Source organism: Herpailurus yagouaroundi, unplaced genomic scaffold, assembly GCF_014898765.1.
Source record: "Herpailurus yagouaroundi ecotype Mexico unplaced genomic scaffold, PumYag 139, whole genome shotgun sequence".
NCBI classification, from domain to species: domain Eukaryota; kingdom Metazoa; phylum Chordata; class Mammalia; order Carnivora; family Felidae; genus Herpailurus; species Herpailurus yagouaroundi.
In genome coordinates, this window is record NW_024412394.1 from 65847393 (window position 1) to 65869587 (window position 22195).

At 43.1% G+C, this 22195-nt stretch overlaps 1 protein-coding gene across 1 annotated transcript in view; it reads left to right on the plus strand.

Moving 5' to 3' along the window:
- Nucleotides 1-22195, plus strand: part of SOBP (sine oculis binding protein homolog) — a 167756-nt gene that overhangs the window by 121539 nt on the left and 24022 nt on the right. The window contains exon 6 of the mRNA XM_040474617.1: nucleotides 21358-22190. Coding sequence (XP_040330551.1) covers nucleotides 21358-22190 — 833 coding nt within the window. The remainder of the gene's footprint in view (nucleotides 1-21357; nucleotides 22191-22195) is intronic.

Below are 22195 nucleotides of genomic sequence, written 5' to 3' on the forward strand. Positions count from 1 at the left end.
TCCCTTCCCACAGTGTTCACATAGTCCAGAGCGTCCTGGGGCCCACTGGAGCATGACAGCTGGGCCAGGAATGCAGAGCTGACCCATCTTCCTTTCTGGGGGAGGAGGAGCCATAACATCCCTCTGGACTGTCTCCTAGCAAATGTTTCACTGCCAGAATCCTTGCTAGCTCCTGAACGGGAGGGTGCATCAGAGGTGACTGGCCCACAGAGGCAGTAGGGAGTGAGGAAGGGTGACCAGGGAAAGAAGGACACACAGCATGTCTGAGCAGTCAGGAGACCCATGAGCTAACCCCCAGTCTTTGCTTAGGAGGCTCCGACAGGTGCCATATGGCTGCCACACAAGTGCTCAGGGAGGCCCCACTCACTCAGGTCATTCAGATGACCTGAATCAGACTCCCTGAGAGTGGGGGCCAGAGAGAAAGCTCCTTGAGTGATTCCAGTGTGTTGTGAAGTACTTGAAGCTTCTAAAGGCCTTCAGGTCCTATTCCGAACAAGACCTTCTGGCTGATTCTGAAAACACCTAAAGCAACTATGCCATTTGTTCCAGTTCCTCCCCATCTCTCTCTCTCTCCCCCCTCCTCACTCACTCACTCACTCACACCATGCTCAGGAGAAAGGAAGAGAGAGAATAATAAAGGCAGTTAAACACTTGCCTTAAGAAGAGTTGAACATTTGCTCAAAATACATCATTACTGTAGTTACCATGTGCTAGGTGTGAACTTAATACCTGGCAAACAAAATTATTCCAGCATGAGAAGGAGCAGGCTGTCTGCTTGACTGGTGCAGATGTGGTTGCTGAGTGTGACCCAAACAGAGAAACCTCACCTTCAGATTTTGCTTCCTAGCCTGCCCATCCAATCCCATTGGGCTCGTCTTTTACTTCCGGTCAAATGATTCTGCCCCTTGTAGGTGCCCCAGCTTGCTCTTCACTAAAGACTTAAGAGGCAGAGGCCTGTGATAATAACTGAGAACCGATGCGATGCCTTTGTGGGACTGTCTGAGCCCAGGGTGTTTATTATTGTTCAGAATGGTGTTCTCCCAGGAAGGGGAAAAAGGAGGGGTCCCTGGTGGAGCCAAAGAACCATAATCTTCTTCAGGAAAGAAAGAAAAAGGCCAGCAAAAGCAACAAAAACTTCCTGCAGATGTGGAGTTTGAAGGAATCCAGAGAAAGCAACCTTATTTTTAGCAGGAGTAAGAGAGCAAACTGTGATCGGCGCCACAGGCCGCTGTCACTAACATTTGGCTATAAGCAACATTTTCATATTTAAACATGACAACCCTGCAAATTGAAAGGAACCAACATTCTATCTGCTTGCTGAGTAAAAGCTATCGGCTTTGCTCAGCCCAATGGGAGGACCCACTCCATGTGCGGTCTGGCCCAACCAGGCATCAGGTTCACCTGTGTTGCCATGGATATTTACATGTCAGCCATCGATGGCAGGCTCCCTAACAGCAATGACGAAGATGCTTGCCTTTCCTGGTGAAAAAGCCGTGCACTGTTACTCTGGGAAGCATGTCCAGTACACTTTGCTCAATTAAGCATGCCTGTGTGGAAATACAACACTCAAATGAACAGGAATAAAAATATATTAAATTTGGAGAAGTTAAGTAATACCATCGGGAAAACCAGTGAACTCAAGGTGAACCCAAGCAATGTCAAAAAAGAGAATCCCAGAAATGTGAGCTCTTCAGCAGTTTACTGGACCCCAAATGAGACATATGCATTACATCCTCTATGCCTCATGTGAATATCTTGCCCAGATCAATATCACAAAGCCTGGCACTCAAGTTCTTTTGAAACTTTAAGCAGCAAGCACTTTTCTAAGTCCATTAGAAAATACTTCACTGTTAATTTGGCAAGTTTGGACAGCAGGGTGGGGCAAGATTCCCGAGGACGAGACCCAGGAGATAAACTTCTTCACTCACCCACTGCTCATTCTGACTTACACCTGTTTTCTACCCTGCTGAAGTTGGTGGTAATTATTGGCATTCCTACTGGTCAATGGTGGCTCAAAACTGAGTGAGAAGAAAAAGAGGGAGAACACTCCAGGGCAGAACTAATAGCCTCAAGTCGGCCTGGATGCAGCTGTTTTTATTATTTCCAGCTTGGGTTGACATTGCTATACATACACAGAAGTTTGAGGTTTTCTAGACAATCAACAAAGTGGAGCAGGATGAGAAGAGAGGTTGAAGGGTTTGCTTAGCCTCCCTCTGGGCTTGGAGCAGTGGTTTCTAAATGTGGTCCCCAGACCAGCAACATCAGCATCCCCTGAGAACTTGTTAGAAATGCAGATTCCTGGACCCCATCCCAGACCTACTGAATCAGAAACTCTGGGGGTACAGTCCAGGAATTTGTGGGGTTAAATTTTTTTTATATTGTGGTAAGATGTATGTAACATAACAGTTGCCACTTTAACCATTTTAAGTGTATAATTTGGTGTCATTCCTAATGTTGTGCAACCATCACCACTATCTGTTTCCAAGACCTTTTCATCATCCTGAACAGAAACTTTATAATCATTAAGCAATAACCCCTCACTCCCCTCTTCCAGCAGCCCCTGATAGCCTTTAATCTACTTTCTGTCTGTATGAATTTGCCTATTCTAGATATTTCAAATCAGAGGGATCATAACAACATGTGGCCTTTTAGGTCTGGCTTCTTTCAGTCTGCACGATGTTTTCAGGGTTCACCCATGTTGTAACATGTATCAGTACTTCATTAATTTTTATGGTTGAATAATTTTCGTTGTGTGTATATGCCACATTTTATTTATCCACTCATCTGTTGACGGACACTGGATTGTTTCTACCCTTTGGCTATTGTGAATAATGCTGCAGTGAACATTGGTGGAATCCATGTTATAATAAGCCTTCTAGGTGATTCTGATGTATACTCAAGTTGGAGAAACCTTGGCCCAGAGTCCCAACGCCGTCTTTATGCAAGAGCTCAGGACATTCAGTGGGAGCTGTGTGCTCTACTGAATCCCATGCCATTTCTGCTGCAGAGATGAATATTTCAAATTTCTTGAGAGTTCCTTCTAAGACTTACCCCAAAAGGTAAAAATGCCTGTCCAAATTATAGATTCTCTTTGACTTTGCTTCAAGGGTGATTCCTCAAAATATTTAGAGGGATGGCAGGAAAACATTTATTAAAAATGCATAACCATTAAGTTATTGGTGATTGGAGTTTCACTCAGGTGTTTTATGTCACTCTTTAACTGCCTTGATATTAGCTATAACAAATGAGCTACTCTACTCCTGTCTATGGAAATCAGGTCTTTTTTCCTGACAGTTGTAGAGGTAGTAAGTAGAGTAGAGGTAGTAAGTAGAGAGAAGAAAAAATGTGTTTGCTCTAAGTACACATGTACTTGGCTAATGTTTGGTGACTATTAGGAATTTACAGGCCTCAATACCTTATTCTTAACTAACTTGCTTGTGGTTATGCAGCTAGAAAATGACAAAGTCAGGATTAGAATCCAGGTCTCAGTCCAAAGATGCTGAGTAAATCAATTCATACTGGGTGCTGGTGGTTTAAAATATTACCCCTTCAGAGATATTTGGATTTTTAACATAAGACTCCTGGATATGTCATATTTTAACCCAAAGAAAAATCTTTAAAGGTAGAATATCATGCTTGAGGAAGAGGAAGGCAGATCCTTCTAAAAACCATAAAATCACATCACATCAGCTCCTGTAGGCTCAGCAGTACAAATCTGTGAAGGGCAGGTTTACAGGGTGTCGTGTTTCACTTGGGGGTGTCACATACTGAGAATGAAATGGAGGTGAGGTGAAGGCAGTCTGGGCTGTGATGGTCTGGAAGTCACGATGCCTTAAGAACAACGGAAGTGACTGAGGAGGTCCCTCCTGGGACAAAAAGAGTAAGGGAACACATACCCCCATTGCCAGATATATGAAGGGAGACTGTGTGGAAAAGGAGGCAGCCATGCTGATTGGATCTGAGGGAGATGGCCAGGCCTATGGGTGGGGTTGCAGGAAGGCAGATCTCTTCTCAGTATCAGAAAGAGTTGGCTAACCAGAGTACTTGTGAAGTAGTTAGTTTCCCATTGGTGGAAGCATCACAGTTGAGTCAGTTGACGAGCCAACCATATCTTAGCTGGGCTCTCTGCACTGCTTGGGAGGTGGGATAAAATGACTTTCTGGTGCCAGTTCAACTCCCAAGCGTTATGACCTTGAACTTCCAAAAGTCGCTGAATTATTAGACGCTGAATGCAAAATCAATACCGAAAGGGAATTTGATATCAATCTATTATTTTCAGTGTTTAAAGTATGTTCCTCATTAAAAAAAATCACTCAGGGGCGCCTGGGTGGCTCAGTCGGTTAAGCGGCCGACTTCGGCTCAGGTCATGATCTCGCGGTCTGTGAGTTCGAGCCCCGCGTCAGGCTCTGTGCTGGCAGCTCAGAGCCTGGAGCCTGTTTCAGATTCTGTGTCTCCCTCTCTCTGACCCTCCCCTGTTCATGCTCTGTCTCTCCCTGTCTCAAAAATAAATAAAACGTTAAAAAAAATTAAAAAAAAATAAAAAAATAAAAAATAAAAAAATCACTCAGCATCAATGATAGAAATTTTGGAAATATTTGGAGTTAATTACTCTTTGGGGATTTTTGTCTCCTGTTTACGGATTCAGTGGGAGCATTAGTTTGAATATCTTCTGATAACTGTGTACTACTCTGAACTATTAGGCTGATAATTAGGAAACTCAAAGTGGAACCACTCCATGGATAAGGATTTGAGGAGCTAACAAAGCAGGAAAGATCCAGCCGGAGTCTGAGGCACACGCAGGGACTGTTTGTGTTATCATTCTTTCTGTTGCATTTGGCTCACATTAGTGAGGTCTGAAGATCTGGGTGGTTGGCACGATCGTGGTCTTCAGATATCTGGAGGATGTCAACACCAAGGAAGGAGGTCATTTATTTAGTTCTAGACCAGGGGTATAATTAGGGTAGGAGTCATGGAATGAAATTAAGCAAAAAAACATTGAGACTGAATTATTAGGGGGGTAGTTCCAAGCAATAGAGTTATGAAGCTTTAAGATATTTTCTAGGGAATGCTATGCACTTGAAAATCAGAGGGACAGAGGCCGAGATAATGTAGAGGAAACCACGACCTCTGGGGATCAGGCAAACAGAGTACTTCACTTTCTCTGCTTTCCTCTGGTCTCACAACACAAAAAGCTCAGTGGGCAATCCCCTCTGTCCACCTATAACAAGGGCTTGCTTCTCTTAAAACCAGGAATTATTCAAGGGATGGTGTGTTCCCACAGGAGAAATCTGCATGTGAGAATTGGAGAAGAGTCCGGGAGAGAATGGGAGGTTGGGCAAGTGCCTGATTTCTCACTCGTTTGTGGTCCTGCCTCTAGAGAGAGGGAAGAGGAGGCGAAATCTGTTCCTCTGATTGGTGGGAACAGATCCTGAAACTCTGGGTGGGAAGGAGCCACCTGCTACAGGGAGAATTGAACACTGCTGGTTGAGGACGCTGGAGGCCTCAGCGATTGCAGAACCCTCCATAAGCCTGGAGCTTTTCTTTTCCTCTGGAGCATTTCCCCAACACGCTGGGAACCGACTTGTCTTTCCCCAGTCTAGTATGGACAGCTCTCCCAAGGTGGTCCCAGCTTCCGGGGACTACCAGTCTGTTGTAGGTTTTGCTGCCTTCCTGACCAGCCCTTTTGGCCCCATGCAGTGTCTGGAGGATGCACAGGACCCAGGCTTCCTTGAGAGACTGATTAGGGGCATTTGCTTTAGGTATTTTGCATAAGCCATTCAATAGTACTGATAGATAAAACAACGGAAAGATATACTGACACTTGGTAGAGATTTTTATGTTTAATCTCCTGGGAGTGTCTGTACTTCCTTCTTCCTCTGTGGTCACAGAGGTGGGCAGCTGGAAGCGCTCTTTTTCTGTAATAAGGGTAGCTCCCATGTAATTTTCTACTTTGAATCCTGTATCTTTTTGTATTAAGTGAAATGGCATTTTACTCTTTAAAACAGTCCATGGCTGGTCTGTGCTGCTAGCTTTGTCTTAAAAGGGAATAAAATTCTCAAATTGAAACCAAATTGGAGACTCTTCTATGGCATGCTCTGCAAGGCGCCGAGCACAGACATGGGTCTGATGATTACCTTAACTGCAGAAACTGTGGGGTCCATAATTTCCGGAGCAGTGGACACTTGCTGTGTTGGTTTTCCCATCCTTGAATTTAGATGGTCTTTCATCATTCTAGCTGGCTTAGAATCCTGGTTCCATTGAGGCTGTCCGCCATTGCAATCAGGCATTCGAGGCAGCCCCGTCTCTATCCTCTGGACGTTCTGTGTTTGAGCCGGGAGAGGATGGACAGGCAACAAAGCCTGAGTCAGAGACCCCCCAGCGGCAGAGAGAGGGGCCCCTGGGGAGTTGCTGACAGGGATGATGAAATGGGAGGAGGGAAGGACGTGAGCCAAAGGCCCCACAGCATTCACCCAGAAGGAGAGTGGCTGCTGGGCACTTGGGGAGAGACCCTGTAGGAGCGGGGCACTGGGTAGAGCAAGGTTAGCCCTTAATGAGGTTTTTATGTGTGCTCCTGTTTTTGAATTTTTATGCCGGAGTTTCAGCACAGTGTGGGGTAATAACCAAGGAAACCCTCACCTGCCTTCTGTATCCATTTCCTAACCCTGGTTCTGAAGAGGGCAGGGCCCCTCCCCCCAAGAGATCTCAAGGGGCATTATAAAACTCTCAAAAGAAGATTAGTTTGGATTCTCGCTCATTTAAAAAGTCATTGTAATGATGAGGAAAGTGTGAGTGTGTTGAAAAACGGAAGAAGCCACCTTCTAAAAGGTGAGATAATTACGGTGTAGAATTGGGCTAGCGTTGCCTTTACTATTACTATGCAGCAAAGATGTTTTCAGCTACAAACGCAGTTGTCTGTCTCAGTGTGACTCCTGTGTACTGTGTGTCAAGCTGCAGGAAGTCCAGCTGATGTAAATAGATTAATATTTAAAAAGTAATACAGAAGAATGAGGTTCCAAACATGTAACGTTTAATTATTAAAAACTCATAATGGAATTCCAATCCAGACTCCTGTCTCACGTCTCACTGGTGTTCAGCAAAAAGCTCAATTAGCCAGTGAGCCTGCTCGCTCCACGGCTTCTTGTGACTATCACAGGGCTGAGCCTGTGTTCTCTTAAAGTCTCTAGCAATATGGATATGGAAGCTTCGGTAGTGGTATGCTTTCTCATTAGATAATCGTCACGATCCTTTTTGGTCCAATGGATGAAATGACTGTACATTGTTAAGAGGACTTAGAAAAGAATTCGAGTTGCTTCCAGCTGGTAGGACTTGAGAGAGTTGGGTTACCTGTTAGAAACTGTGATATCAGGGCATCCATGCTACTGTTGGGTTTATCAGGCCATGAAGTATGTGTGACAGGATGCAGGTGTCTGATTAGAAGAATTTATTTAGGCCAGGGATAGTTGATCACCCATTTTCCTTGGGAGACCATAGTTCTTCTGGCCCTTTAGGACACCTCTAGCACTCACTCTTTTTTTTTTTTTTTTTTTTTTAATGTCTCCCTCAGGGTGTAAGGAAGAGGAGGACTCTTTTTTTTTTCAACGTTTATTTATTTTGGGGACAGAGAGAGACAGAGCATGAAGGGGGGAGGGGCAGAGAGAGAGGGAGACACAGAATCGGAAACAGGCTCCAGGCTCTGAGCCATCAGCCCAGAGCCCGACGCGGGGCTCGAACTCCCGGACCGCGAGATCGTGACCTGGCTGATGTCGGACGCTTAACCGACTGCGCCACCCAGGCGCCCCTATCACTCACTCTTGATAAGGGTGCTTTTGCCTGGAGGCCTATGGCAGAGAATGGCTGAAGGAATGAGATAAAATGATTGATATGACTCAGAGCAGAATAAATCCTCACAGACCAATTGAATTTACTTCAGAATCAGTGTGCCCGCAAGATGGGCTGAAGTAGCACCTCTTAATTTTATATTTTTATTCAGCATGACAGATAAGACTGTCCTTTGTGTAAAAATGTGAAAATATGGACATGCCGTTTACTGTGTTTTAAGAGTCTGCTCCCTCAGTTGTGGCGGCTTGCTCATGAGATGCTCATGAGTTCATCTGTAATGCAGAAAAGCACTCTTGGGCGGAGGCTCAGGGTTTGGAAGGTCACATGCCAGGTAACAGTATTTATGACATCCTGCCCGGCTTGCGGGCTGTGTGGGGTAACTAGAGCTGAGAGGACAGAAATTGAGTTTGTAGTGACTGAAGAAGCTGAAACCACAGGGTGAAATGTAATAGCGTCTAGGCCTGGGTGAGCACAGGAAGCCGATGAGAGGTGAGGGGGGCTGCAGGGCTGAGGAAAGTGCTACAGGGGGCTGCATAACCTTGACTCTTACAGGAAAGAGCCTGCTAACAGGCAGAAAGGCACAGGCATGGGAATCACCTTTAACTTCTCCTACAATTTGGTTAACAACCGATGGTTGCATGTGGAAGACAGTGCACTGGGCAGTGGAAGTTCCCTAAGACCCAGACCTAGATCCACCGAGGCTTTAATGGTAAGCTTTCCGGGCTCTGTCTTATATGCAGCCAAATCATTAAAGTATCATTTTCCAAAGGGTTTTCTCTAGGATTCTACTAGGCAAAAAAAAAAAAAAAAAAAAAAAAAAAAGAGTTCCATTTTTGCAAAGCTGAAGAAACTCTGGATTAGTGAAGATAAACATGTTTCTTTTCTGCAGAACTTCTCAGAGGGCTTAAATATGGCAATGTGTATTAAGAATCTCCAAAAGGAGCATAGGGTAGGCCACATTTCCCCAACTCACCTGGCCATGGAATCCTTTTTCAGGAGCAGGACATTGATGGGACTAGAGTTTTTCAGGACACTCTTCAGGCAATAGACAGTTGGGGTAAGAATGGTCAGTGAGACGGGGGCAGTTGCAATGGGCTTAGGAACAGGCAAGGACGTTTGATGTGACAGTCACATTTCCTTTCTGTGGTGACCCTCAGAAATAGTGCTGGTGTAAAGAGGCATATGTAAGAGGCATGGCCTGCTGTCCACTTCCTGCTTCCCTGGGCAGCCCACAGCCATAGCAGGGTACACAGTACTTATGTGCTGCAAAAAGCTGCTTAATCACAGGGAGGAAGTATCATGGGATCACACAAGGGCTTTTAAGTCATTACCCTTTCCTAGATTTTCCTTATCTTTTAATAGAGGGTGATATTCGACGGAGTCGTAGTAAGGATTAAATCAGAGAAAGTATGTAAAGCTGGGTTAGATTCTTGGTCTTCTGAAAGTTATAGAGCCTTGCTATAAAGAAACCCCAGGAAATAAGCTAGACGGTAATAGCCACTGCTGCTTATCCTTATTAGTGTGGGCAGTTGTTCTGGCGACAAAGATGGTCCCGCACTACTAATAAGTGGGCAACTGGACTCTCTTATTGCCCCTGGGTACAAGCATTATTGCTTCCTGCTTGCCCTTTAAGGACTTGCAATGCCCTGCCCTGCACTTGACTTCTACTCCTGCCACTTCAGCCCTCTTTTCCCCACTCCACCTTGTGACCTCTGCCACCCCTTGTTTCTGCTTATACTGCCTGTCTTCGGTGCTCCTCTGGCTTTATTCCCACAGCACTATCCCCGCCACTACTTACTCTCTTGGAGTTATCTTAATCCCCAGCCTCCCAAGGAAGAAACTCTAATTGCTTTGTTGAATTACTCTGTCCCTGTTAGGCAGAGCCAGACTGAGGTCTTGAGGTATCCTGGGGGCCAGTCAGCTGTGGCCAGAGAAGCGGCAGGGCCATGGCCATAGAAGGCACTTGGCATCCAGTGGGATCCATTCTGATACAAAGCTAGTTGATCCACAATTCTTTTCCTCCTCCTCTTTCTTTCCTTACCTATTCTTCCCAATGCTGCACATGTTAGCAGCGTGCCTTGATGCAGCAGAATATACCCCGTAATGCCTTTTATTTCACTCTGAGATACGAAGTACTAGAAGAGAGGCTTGGCCTCACCTATTTAGATTCCCTTCAAATATGCCTTTCCTTTGTGTCCTACCAGATCTGAGGCCCATTGCACAGACTGTTTGGATCAGGTAGCTCTGTCAGACTCATTTCTCCTCACCCAGGGACTGAGAGTCCAGTTGTACTAGGAGTCAAATGGAATTATTCCTCCCCATTCATTTCCCTCTTCAGAGTGGACCAAAGAATGATATAGTTAGTTATACAGGGATTGTGAGATAGGAGCTTTTTACCCAAACACTGCCAATTGGTATATAATTGTTGCTAGTCTTAATTTACTTATTTCCAAAATAAAGCACATTATCTGGCTGCTTGTCTCTTTACAGAGTTCTTGTGAGTCGTATTGTGATAGTGTCTATTGAGCCAATTGAATTTACTGGGGAAAAGGACTTATAACGGATGTGTTTAAATATACATGAATACATATCTTTGTCCCAGGCTATCTTGCTTCATACCATTTAGCACCTCAGGTGTTAAACCTGGATAGGAAGACTGGGTTTGGCTAACCCAGGATTTGCTTATAAGAATGGGGTTGTAAGAAGGATGGTCAGTGGAGAATCTAGCTTTAGAAGAGTTTTGGCTTTCAACCAGGTGGTTGGTTGGCAAGGTAGAATGGCTAAATTCATTAAACAAAGACAGAAGAGAACCAGGCAAAACAGCAGTCCACAAACATCCAGGAAGCTTTTCAGAGACAAAGGAACCTACATGTAGATCCAAAATCAGAAGCAGTCCAACCCGTGCCGCTTAGATACTTAAGCCACTGCCACCAAGTGGGTGTTCTCACAGGTTTTAATTAACTAAAAAGACAAGACAACCTAAATTATTTCTTTTCCCCAAGTTTGTAAGCCCAGCATCCTAGGCCTTTTGTATTTGCAGCATTGTGCACCAGATGCCATAAATGTCACATTTGTGTGTGACTAAAGCATAAGGGATTCCATTGGTAACTCTGGCCCAGGCGACTGGTGCTGGCCTGAAGCTGAGCCTAGGGCTAAAACATCCATAGTGAGCTTAAGACCACACCCTGGCCTGCAGACCTCCTCATTATTGCAATTATGTTGCTGTCAGACACTCCACAAGCCATTGGAAACACAGTGTAGAATTTGGGGGGGGGGGGGTCAAGTGTTTTGTTGATTTCAGTTTCTGGGTTTTATTTTCATGGCGTGCTTTTTTACTTTGAAGTACACATCACAGGAAAATTCATAGTAGTGGATTTTCTCTGTTTTTTCATAACTGCGATTTAATAGAAGAATAACTGATAAATAAGAGTAGAGTGTAGGTAGACCAGTTGGCTCTGTTTTTTGTTTTACATGTTAAATGTTATTCTTGTACATTTATAATCATTATAAAACCAAAATATTTGTATTTACATGACATTTTATATTTTTCAGAGCACTCCCATTTGCACTATTTGTTTTGATCCTCACAGCAGAACTTGAAGGTAGACAGAAGGCCCCTGGGCACAGCAGTACCACCCAAAGTTATAGGGTGGGCAGGACATGGGTCTTCTGATTCCTAGCTCACCACCTTCCTCGCCAAACTATGCTGCTTCCCAAGTGAAGAGTAAAAGCCTGGGGCATTGACTGAAGATTGGGAAGGATGTATTCAGAGATTTAAGGTTCTCATCAAGAAAAACTTAAATTCTGAGGTGGGGAACAGAGGCAGAAACTATCCAATAAACCTGCAAAACTGGACACAATAAAGGCAGCAGGTATGATAGCCATGAGCAAGAACAAACAAATGGCTCCTGACATATCTCTATCAAGGCAGAGAGTGGGAAGGACCAAGTTACCCTGGATTGTGGGCACAAAAAGATAAAAATAATCTCAGAGATACCACCGCAGTTTTGGAGCGTGTTTGTTTTGTTTTGGTTTATTTTGGTTTGCCTAGACTAGAGCTAACATGGAAACCTAAAATATAAAACAACATATCCCCCCTTCCCATATCTGATTGGTGGGTAAAATTCGGGAAAATATATCCTTGTATGGCAATCCATGCACTTCAGAGGAAATGTAAGATGGGAATTTTAGGAAAATAAAAAGAAATATCAAAAGAATTAACTTGGGGTATTGAGTATGAAATATGAAGCAGACATTAAAGACAGATTAGTTAGCAAAGAAGCAAGAAATGGGACAGCTTACCTAGATATATGCTAAGAATGTCATTCTCTTAAAAACAGAATAATTGATTTTTCTTCCCATGCCTTGTTGATAGTTCTGAGAAGGTAGAGTAACAGTAAAGAGAATCTTAGTTTGACCACCATTTTGACAGAGATAGAGGAAAGCTGTTTAGTATGTGGATGGAGAGGGGAAGTAAACCAACTGTCTTGGATTGTGCGATGGAGAGGGAGAGAATGCTGGATACGACCAGCTACGTTCCCTAGAATTTAGAAAAGCAGATTTTATTCAAGTTCTAAGGAAAGTTGGATTTAGTCCCACAGTCAGAGGCTCAGCATAGTATTAGGGGTGGAAGAGCAACATGGGGGAAGAGGGTTGGGAAATTCTAAAAAAGAATTCTGTGTCAGGAAGGTTAGGGTGCATGAGGGGTTCCATGGGGAACTGCCCAAGATATTAAAGGGAGCTCTTAGAGCTATGCTCATGAAAGGAACAAGAAGTAAAACTGGATAGATCAGTGTGTAGAGCAAATGGCTAATAATTAACAAAAGAGAGGGAGAAGGCAGAGGTGGGCAACTTTTATTTGGTTTATTTCCACTGTCTCCATAAAGAAAATGTTATCCAGACTGGGTAGGACAGATACCATAAAGAAGGCTATGAATCCCACATTGTGGGCACCTGCTATGCTAAACAAATTTAGGTCTCCCAGCCTCTATGAGGAAATTTGTAGATGATTTCATATCTACCTTTGTATAATCTTCATTCTATCATGATAAATGGGAGATGTTTTAAAAAGACAGAGGACAAATGTTGACCAAATTTTCAAAATTGGGAAAGAGTTTCTGATTTCTGAAACTCTAGACCCAGTAGGCTTGATGGCTTACCCTCAAAAGTCCTTGAATATATCATTAAACAAATGATTGATGAGCACTTAGGAGAAAAAGGTTTTGGTTGACCAGAAACTCAGAATGAAGCAAGCTGTGTGGCAGAGTGGAAGAGGATGGGTTGGAAGTTCTGGATCTGGATCCTGGCTCCACTCTTTGGAGGCTGTGAAAGCTTAGGGAAACCCCATTTTCTCTTTGAACCTTTGTTTTCTCATTTTCAAGTAAAATGGGGAAAAAAAACCAGAGCTTCTTTATAAGTTTGTTGTCAGAATTAAAGGAGATAAGTGAAAGCTTCAAGCCTGGTACATAACAGTTATTCAATAAATGTTTGTTTTTAAAAAGCAAAGAACTTCCAGTGGGATATGACTGCTAAAAAAGCACATGCAATTCTTGGGTGGTATTAGAGGAGGTGTAGTGTTCTGTAAGAGGGAGAAGAGAGTTCCCTGGGTTCTGTGCCAGTCAGGTGGCTGCATTCTATTCTGGGCTCTATCTACCCTTTAAGAGGGACATTACTAAGGTGAGGTATATGCCTGGGTAAAAGGCACAGGAGGACAGACAGGAGGGCTCTGGGAACGTGTTCCCTGGAGCATGGGCACAGGAACTGAGGATGTTTAAAAATAACAATCTGGGGTAAATATGATGGCTCTTTTTAAGTATTTGAAAGGCTGAGATTAAGAAGGGGAGTTGGCCTTTGTTAGGGGATTCTGGTGGACAGAATCGCTACCACTGGGTGAAGTGACAGGGACGTGAAGTGGTTAAGCTTTCTGATAGTCAAAACTGCCCAACAACAGACCAGGCTGCCTTAAAATAGGCTGCATAGGGGCTCTGCATTTACACTGCAATCATCTTTAGAAGGCCACCAGAAAAATCAGCGCAAAGGAGAAAGATCATTATGATGCGAATCATTCTTTGGCTGTATGGATAGATCTGGTTGTTTCTCCCTGTCACAAGAAGTCTGAGTCCCACCTGGAAGACTGTCTCTGTATGTGTAGAATGGGACCCAAGCTTGCTGAGGGAGTTAGGTTGAGTGGACTGTGAAATTCTGGAATTTCAAAATGAAATTATTATCAAACATTAGGCAACCATCTTAATCCTGTAGTTTTAAAGGCAAATGCAAACATCCCTGACATAGTGGCGGCAGTACTGTCTTTGAAGCCGGACAGATCCAAGTTAGATAATAGATGGATCTGCCATCTATTATCTGCACAGATAATCTTTGGCAAGTTATTTAATCTACCTAAACCCAGTTATCTATATGATAAGGGACTTTTGGAGATTAAGTGAGGTAACCCTTGTAACAGGCTTAGCATGGCTACTAGTGCTTAAATAATGCTAGCTATTGCCGCTAGTATGTTATTAAGACATCAAATTATGACACTTGCTTCCAGTAGGCACTGTAATAAAAGTTATAATTTTTGATGGGGTATCCTGGAGAGAGCTGAGGACTGGTCAGAGGTGGATACCAGGGTCTTAAGTGGGGGCAGTCCTGAGCATCCACGGGTAGGAGCTGGTTCGGTTTGTGACCCAGGGAGCCAAGAAATGTGTAAGAGACTGTTAAAATGAGGCATTGCAATGAGGCATTGAATGAGATTGAATGAGGCATTGCAAAGAAAGCCCTTAGCCAGGTGTCTGACAGGTTCCAAGCAATCAGTACCTCGCTGCTAAATGGACGAGAGGTCACTAGAAACAGCTATGAACCTTCGAGAAGCAGCCAGAGAGTGGGCTGGTTCATTCTTCCTCACGTGTTTCTTGGGGAGCGCTGTCACTATTGATCTCGTTTTCACAGCTGAGCACCTGAGGCTCAGAGGGATTAGGTGCCTGGCCCCACCAGGAGCTGGAGGCTGGAGAAGCAGACTGCCTGGTCTCTGAGATTCTTTTCAGGGCTAAATTTCATTGCTCTGAGATCTCTTGGGATATTTCTGTGTTCTCTCAGGGCCAAGTAACTGGAAAACAGAGAGGCAGACGTTTGGCACCAGGTAGACCAGATTTTCCAATGTTTGAATTTTTTAGTTTCCATCCAGATGACTCGTGTTAGGAAGATGTAAGTTGCATTTGTCCAGTGTAAACGAAGCAGAGAATTTTGCGATGATACGCTAATGCTCTTAGGCAACCTAATGCGTCAGACCAAAGGGAAAAATCACCTTCTTCTGAATCCTGTGTTTGGCTGTGAGGAAGACCACGGTCACTGAGTACAGGCCAGGATTCCATCTCTTGCTTTGGCTGTAGAAACAGACTTGGGTCAGTAATGAGCCATTTGTCAACACTCATCGAGATCCTGAAAACCAAGCCCCATCTCTTCTATGCTTGACAGAGCTCATAACGCATCTGCCCTGGTGACCTGGGCCAAGACTTCTGAAATCCAGCCTAAAACATATAAGAAGAACTTGAATCATGGTATAAAGTCCCTACAGGGCAGTTTTCTAGTGAGATGTTCAATTCTAACAAAGATGCTCATTGGCCTCTCCTTGAGTTCCAGATCCTATTAGAGAAAAGAGAGGGGAGAGGGGAGAGAGAGACCAAACGACAAGGCAAACAAAAAAAAACTGAATAAGATCCATAAACAAAAAGAATTATGTAGCAAACATCATCATGTTGAAATCTAAACCTGCAGAAAGTTTATTTTGAAAATGAACTTCTCCATGAATTTGCTTTAAAAAAAAAAAAATAGCCCTTGCTGGTTCTAAATCCCTCTCCTGAATTCTAGATGGCTTTACAGGTCTATGGCTAGGTCATCTTTTTCTTTCCTTCACGCTCTAATCCAACTTTGCAAGGAAAGTTGGAATCGTGGGTTTGGTCCCCAAATCAGGTTTTGGTACACCCCTCCCCACCATGGGGGCTTGTCCTCACATGTATTCTCCCATTCATGGCTTGGGTCATCCTGTCTGAAAGGCCCATGATACTGTGGCTTCTGGCCCTTCCATGTAATGAGTCAAGCAGATCGCTCATTTGCTCTGTTTTTTAATAAAACATGAATAGTACGTTTTACGGCTTCCACTATTTAAACAGCAGTTGAGCCGAAGAGGGATTATTCCTTTTAATGGTTTGAACACTCATTTCCAAGCAGCCATGCTGCTTTGTCAAGCTTTTGCCTGAATGAGAGAATGACTGGCTTTGGAAAAAGAAGAGGGCTCGGCAGGAGTTGACTAGGGTCTTCTCAGGATGGTGGGCAGTTGGGACATGCATAGAACTGTTGCTTGGTTCCTTGTCACTGCAGACAACCCCTCTGTTATCCTGGGACAGTCTCCTAGGAAGCAGGATGGAGCAGGGGGGAGAGGGGGGTCTGTGAGGTGCAGCATGCATTTGCCCAGAGAGAAACATACTCCATTCTATCTCAAAGACACTCAGGCTCATAGGAAAGCTGTGGATGCAAATTTCCCATTCCCTGCTAACATTGTCATAGAAACATCCTCCCATTAAGTTAAAATGAACTTAAACATATGGGATGTTCCTGGGACATCAGCAACCATGAGGGAGGCGGGCTAGGGACTGAAAACATGCACTGTGCGGCAAGCTTAGTGATCTGCCTGGCACACAAGCATTGCTTGTTACTACTGTTAGCTCCATTTCACAGAGGAAAAAACTGAAGCTGAGATTTTCATAAATTTTAGTGCTAGTAAATAATAGAGCCCAGACTCAAACCCATATCTTCCTATTCCAAATCCGATGTGATTTCCGTAGCATCCTTTGCCACACTGAATTAGGGTCCTGATGGAGGCAGTGCCTAACCCCCAAAAACAGTTGATGCTGTGACCATGGGACCACAGGGTCAGACTGGAAGCACGTTTCTGGGTGGGGTCAGTTTGAGGCCCTCAAATCATGCTGTGAGGTGACTACAGGTAGGGCAGACCCCCAACCCTTGTCTGTCTGTCCTCCTTTGCATGTCTCTTGGATGAGCTCATGATTTTTTTTTGAGCTAATCTGGACTGCAAGATCAGTGCCACATTTAACAGGCCAAAGACCTAGAGAATCTGCCTCGTAGGGCAGGCTACAATTTTGCTTAAGGAGCTATAACTTCTGAGCTGTTAACCTGGGTGCTATATATATGGAAAGTCAGGCACGCATGAAGATTTTGTTTTGTTTTTCAAATTGTTGATGCCATTCAAGGGATTGCTAATATCTTTTTATTGTTCCGTTGCTGTAAATGTCTTTGCCCAGATAAGAAAGATTTCAGCAAAAGGGTTTCTTAATTAAATATTGCCTCATGCCAGATTACCGCTCAGAAAGCAGCAGTGGGTTCCATTAAAGGATGAACTTCACTCCCACAGTCGACAGCTGATTAATGTGTTAATTAGGAACCCTGACCCCCTCCCCAGTCACCCGAATCTTCTCTTAAGCCCAGCAGAATGTATATATTATGCCCATGTGGGTAACCTCATGGCATACTTTGGCTTTGACTTTGGACGTTTATATAAAAATAAAGGCTCAGTTGCCAACATGAATAGCTTTCTTTCTTTCCAGGGGAAATACAAGATGGAAAGAGTTATAGGAACCAGAAGTCCTGCCTTTCAGTCTTCTTATATCAAGAGCAAGTGATATTTCTGCTGAGGCAGTGTCTTTTGAGTAGTTTAGCGGTGTAGGTTGCCACACAGTTATTTCACAGGAAAGGAGTGAATCCATCAGGCCACTGAGCTTATAAGTACTACCCTGGCAGTCAGCCACCAAAATATAAATACTCTAAATGGACTAAAGGAAATGTTCATTCTGTTGTTTAGAATTGGACACATCCCAGGAAGGTAAATTTAATCTTTTTGAGGACTGCTGTTATAGGCTTGAATGGAATACGCGTTTGTTTATCTCCTTTGTGATCTTTTTGTCTTCCTGGTGATACATTATGTATTTGTGATACGAAGCATTTCAGCTGTCTTGCTCAATGGCATTGCATTAGCTGATTGTTCAGTCCCCAGATTGCCATCGTTAAACAGCTTCAGCTTCAGCTCTGTCCAATCTGGGACCTGTTAGGAAGAGAAGTGGAACCAAAGAGGCCAGATTCCAACAGAAACAAAGCCGGGGTGGAATTAGGGAGAAATCATTCCAGAGCCCAGTGAGTTGAGCTCTGTACTTCTTAATCTTTATCTTTTAAAACATCTGAAGGAATTTTGGTACTTCTTGGCATAATAAGGAAAAACTAATGCCTCAAAAAGTAAAAAAAAAAAAAAAAAAAAAAAAAGCCCCAAAAAAAAAAAAAAAAAAAAAAAAAAAAAACTGCCTGTGGAAAAATAAAGGAAGACTATCCCATACCACATGATTCAGAAAACCATAGTTTATGGGACACATGCCGTGTATTTCATGGATATGCAAATGTTATCTTATTAAAGAGACACATCTACGGTATATATTTTCACCTAACTATCACATCTTAAGTAATCAGCCAGGCTCCTATGATGAAATCTTTAATTACCAGAAGTGAGTCATTAGGTAGATGTAGAGTGAATGATGGTACTGCGTTTTATTGCCTCACATGATATAGCCATTTGTACCATAAATTCATTGACCTCATCTTAAATGATGTGTCCTATAAGACAGACTTGATTCATTATTTCTTAAGTGACAAGTTTTTTTCTCTAATAATTTTTTGCTTCATCAGAAAGATTGCTTTTCTGTATTTTTAAGTCAGTGTTCTGAATTGAAATATAATGAGGCAGGGATATACAAACACACATTCACACTCACGTTACCCCAAATGAGACCATCATATACTGTCACTTACATTACCTAAACACTTTACAGCATTGCAGAAAATGAAGTAAACATTAGGCCTTAGCTTTAACTGGAAAGTTTCATGCAATAGAATTTTGCTTTCAACTTTGATGTCTGAAATTCTTTTTATGTGGAAATAGATAAAATGTGGTGAAGAATTCTGATTTGATCATTGGGATAGATCTATGATCATTCCTTATTCATCAATGAATTATTAAAAGTGAAAGAAGTGAAGGAAGGGAGAACATTTAAGTTATATTTAGATTATTTTTTTGACTCCATTGAAAATATTTATTAAGCTTGAGGAAACAGAGGAATCCTCTGGAGGCAAATAATTCATTCTGGCAATTTAAAAACCAATTAAGGATTTCAGAAAACTCTTTCCCCTTATGGTTAAAAAGTAAGATCCAAAAGAAATATGCCAGAAAATTTGGCATATTATTTTAATTGGTTTAATTCATTGATAATATTTTTCAGTGAATGATTAAAAAAGCTACGTTTGATCCTTTACTTCAAGCTTATAAATTTACATCTAGGCCTAATATTGAAACAGAATCAGGTGGCTTTATTTCATACAGGAACTTAAATGTCACATCATTATATATTAACTTTATTAAAATGATCACGTTTTAAAAATAATAGCTTCCTTGCTTCAAGGTTTAACTACTAGTTTATTTAACCTTCATCTAGATAAGAATTTTGAGAGTCTGATGGATCTTGTGTGTTTCTTTCATCAGAGGCAATTCTGCACTTACTTGTAAACTAGACCTCTCAACTATGATTTAAAAAAGAAAATTCCTGTAATCCTAGAGAAACCTGAAAACACCGTAGTGAAACACAGAAGTATCTTAGCATTGAAATTGTTTTTCTTGCAATAAGTATTTTGAGAGGGTAATTTGATATGAGACTACACAAAAAAACGAATGTATACCAGTAAGTATCTGTTATTCAGTCTCACGCCTTCCAGTATATTACCTGCAAATATCAGTGGAAAAAAAAAAAAGTGAGAAGGAAAGAGTGGATTTACACATACAGACCCATATCTGCCACAAGTGTGTACACCCACAATCACACCCTAGCATGCCACCACTGTTTACAGTCAAGGAAAGCTGAGAGTTAAATGAGATGAGTAATCAAATGCCCAGCATATGTTGTTTTTGCATTGTTGATGTGACCAATCGTTATTAAAAGTTATCATCTTTTAATGCTATCAGTTTACCATAGTTAAAAAAAAAAATGCACCAAGAACAGAACAGACACCCTCCTCGACAAAAACAAGGTTCCATTTACAGCAACATTGGAACCAATGCTCTATAGAGGAGAGCTTTGAATTCAACGAACTCACCATTGCACTGCATTTCAGAGTTCTCTCTCTGCTGCTGTATGGATTGAGTGTGAAGGAAATGACAAAAAAAAAAAAAAAGAGAGAGAGAGAGAGAGCGCTAGAGAGAGGAAAGAAAAAGAAAAGAAAAAAATTGCGTGTGTAATTTTCAGTCAAAAAAGTAAGGCACTGAAAGAACTACTGAAAATTTTGACATCTGTTTATCTGTTTATAGCTATGGCAAGATTACTCATATTAATTCTTGTTTAAAATGCCATATGAAGGAAAGACATTTGTGCAAACAAGAGTCATATTTGAATTGTAGATCATGTCTTCACCATCTGTGAGAGCTGATGGTGTTGCAAAATTAATGTGTTAATGAAATCACAATAATTTCTCCAAAGTAATGGGTTCTGAAGCCGAGAATGACTATTTTTTGAACTTTGATGTCTAGTGATTTCCAATTGGGAAAAGCTCTCAGCCTTTAATTAGTTCTGCAGCCCAACTTTAAAATAAATTTGGTGATATCTTGCTTTTGCCAGGAGTCGATTTGAAGGCGGGGGATGGGGGGGCAGAGAAGCCATAACAACTTTTGGAAAACGTTCTCTGGTGTTTGAAAAGTTGTTAAATAAGACTGCCTGCCAAGAAATGTCACCAAAAATTCTGACTACTGAGAGAGAGTGGGCAAACAGCTCAAAAAATAATTCTAGCTTGCTGCAACATCACAGGTTGGGAATAGCTAAACCTCACACAGACTTCATGACTAATTCCAAGTTTCCCTTTGGAAGCCAGACATAATGATGTTCAGCGCTTTGTGTTATTGGTTAACACAGCACAACCTTTCCAACTGCATTATTGAACACAGTCAATAGTGTAAAGTGAATTTGTGTGAGGAGAATTTTATGGGGCTATATTTCAAAGGCCACCGAACTTCCTGGAGAATCCTTTTCTCCACAACTAGTTACATTTACATTTACCACGAGCCTCTTTGACAGGTGCAAATATGTGGGCAGGTGTAGGTATTCCTTTTTGTCAGATCCACCTTTAAGTTGAGCTTAAAGGACACAACACGGTTTTGGGGTGGTGTTGTTACTGTTTTTAATAGAAGATGGTGATAATTGCTATTCTGAAGAGCTCCTATTTAAAAAGCAATTCTGCCTTCCAAGGAGAAATCATTTCACAAACATTTAAGAATTTCACCTTTCAGAAAGAAACACTGCAGCCTGTTCAAAAAAATTGTGATGAAGTTTGAAAGAACCTTTATGTGAGCCATGAAACACTCTCTACTAGAGGAAATTGCTTATCTTTTTTTTTTTTTTCCTTTTTATTACTGTGTTGTAGGTATGTGACTGGTGTAAGCACATAAGACACACAAAAGAATACCTGGATTTTGGGGACGGGGAAAGAAGGCTTCAGTTCTGCAGTGCAAAATGTCTCAATCAATACAAAATGGACATTTTCTACAAAGAGACACAGGCCAATCTTCCAGCTGGGCTGTGCAGCACATTACACCCTCCCATGGAAAATAAAGCAGAAGGCACGGGGGTGCAGCTGCTCACTCCAGACTCTTGGAATATCCCTCTAACAGATGCTCGGAGGAAGGCCCCCTCCCCGGTGGCTGCAGCTGGCCAAAGCCAGGGCCCTGGCCCATCGTCGTCCACCACCGTTTCTCCATCTGACACTGCCAACTGCTCTGTCACTAAAATCCCCACGCCAGTGCCCAAGTCCATGCCCATCAGCGAGACGCCAAACATCCCTCCGGTCTCCGTCCAGCCACCTGCTAGCATCGGGCCTCCCCTCGGTGTCCCGCCTCGCAGCCCTCCCATGGTGATGACCAACCGCGGCCCGGTGCCGCTGCCCATCTTCATGGAACAGCAGATCATGCAGCAGATCCGCCCGCCCTTTATTCGCGGGCCGCCGCATCACGCCTCCAACCCCAACAGCCCTCTGTCCAACCCCATGCTCCCCGGCATCGGGCCCCCGCCCGGCGGCCCCAGAAACCTGGGCCCCACGTCCAGTCCCATGCACCGGCCCATGCTGTCGCCCCACATCCATCCCCCAAGCACCCCGACCATGCCTGGGAACCCTCCAGGCCTGCTGCCCCCGCCGCCCCCGGGCGCGCCCTTGCCCAGTCTCCCATTTCCGCCGGTGAGCATGATGCCAAATGGCCCGATGCCCG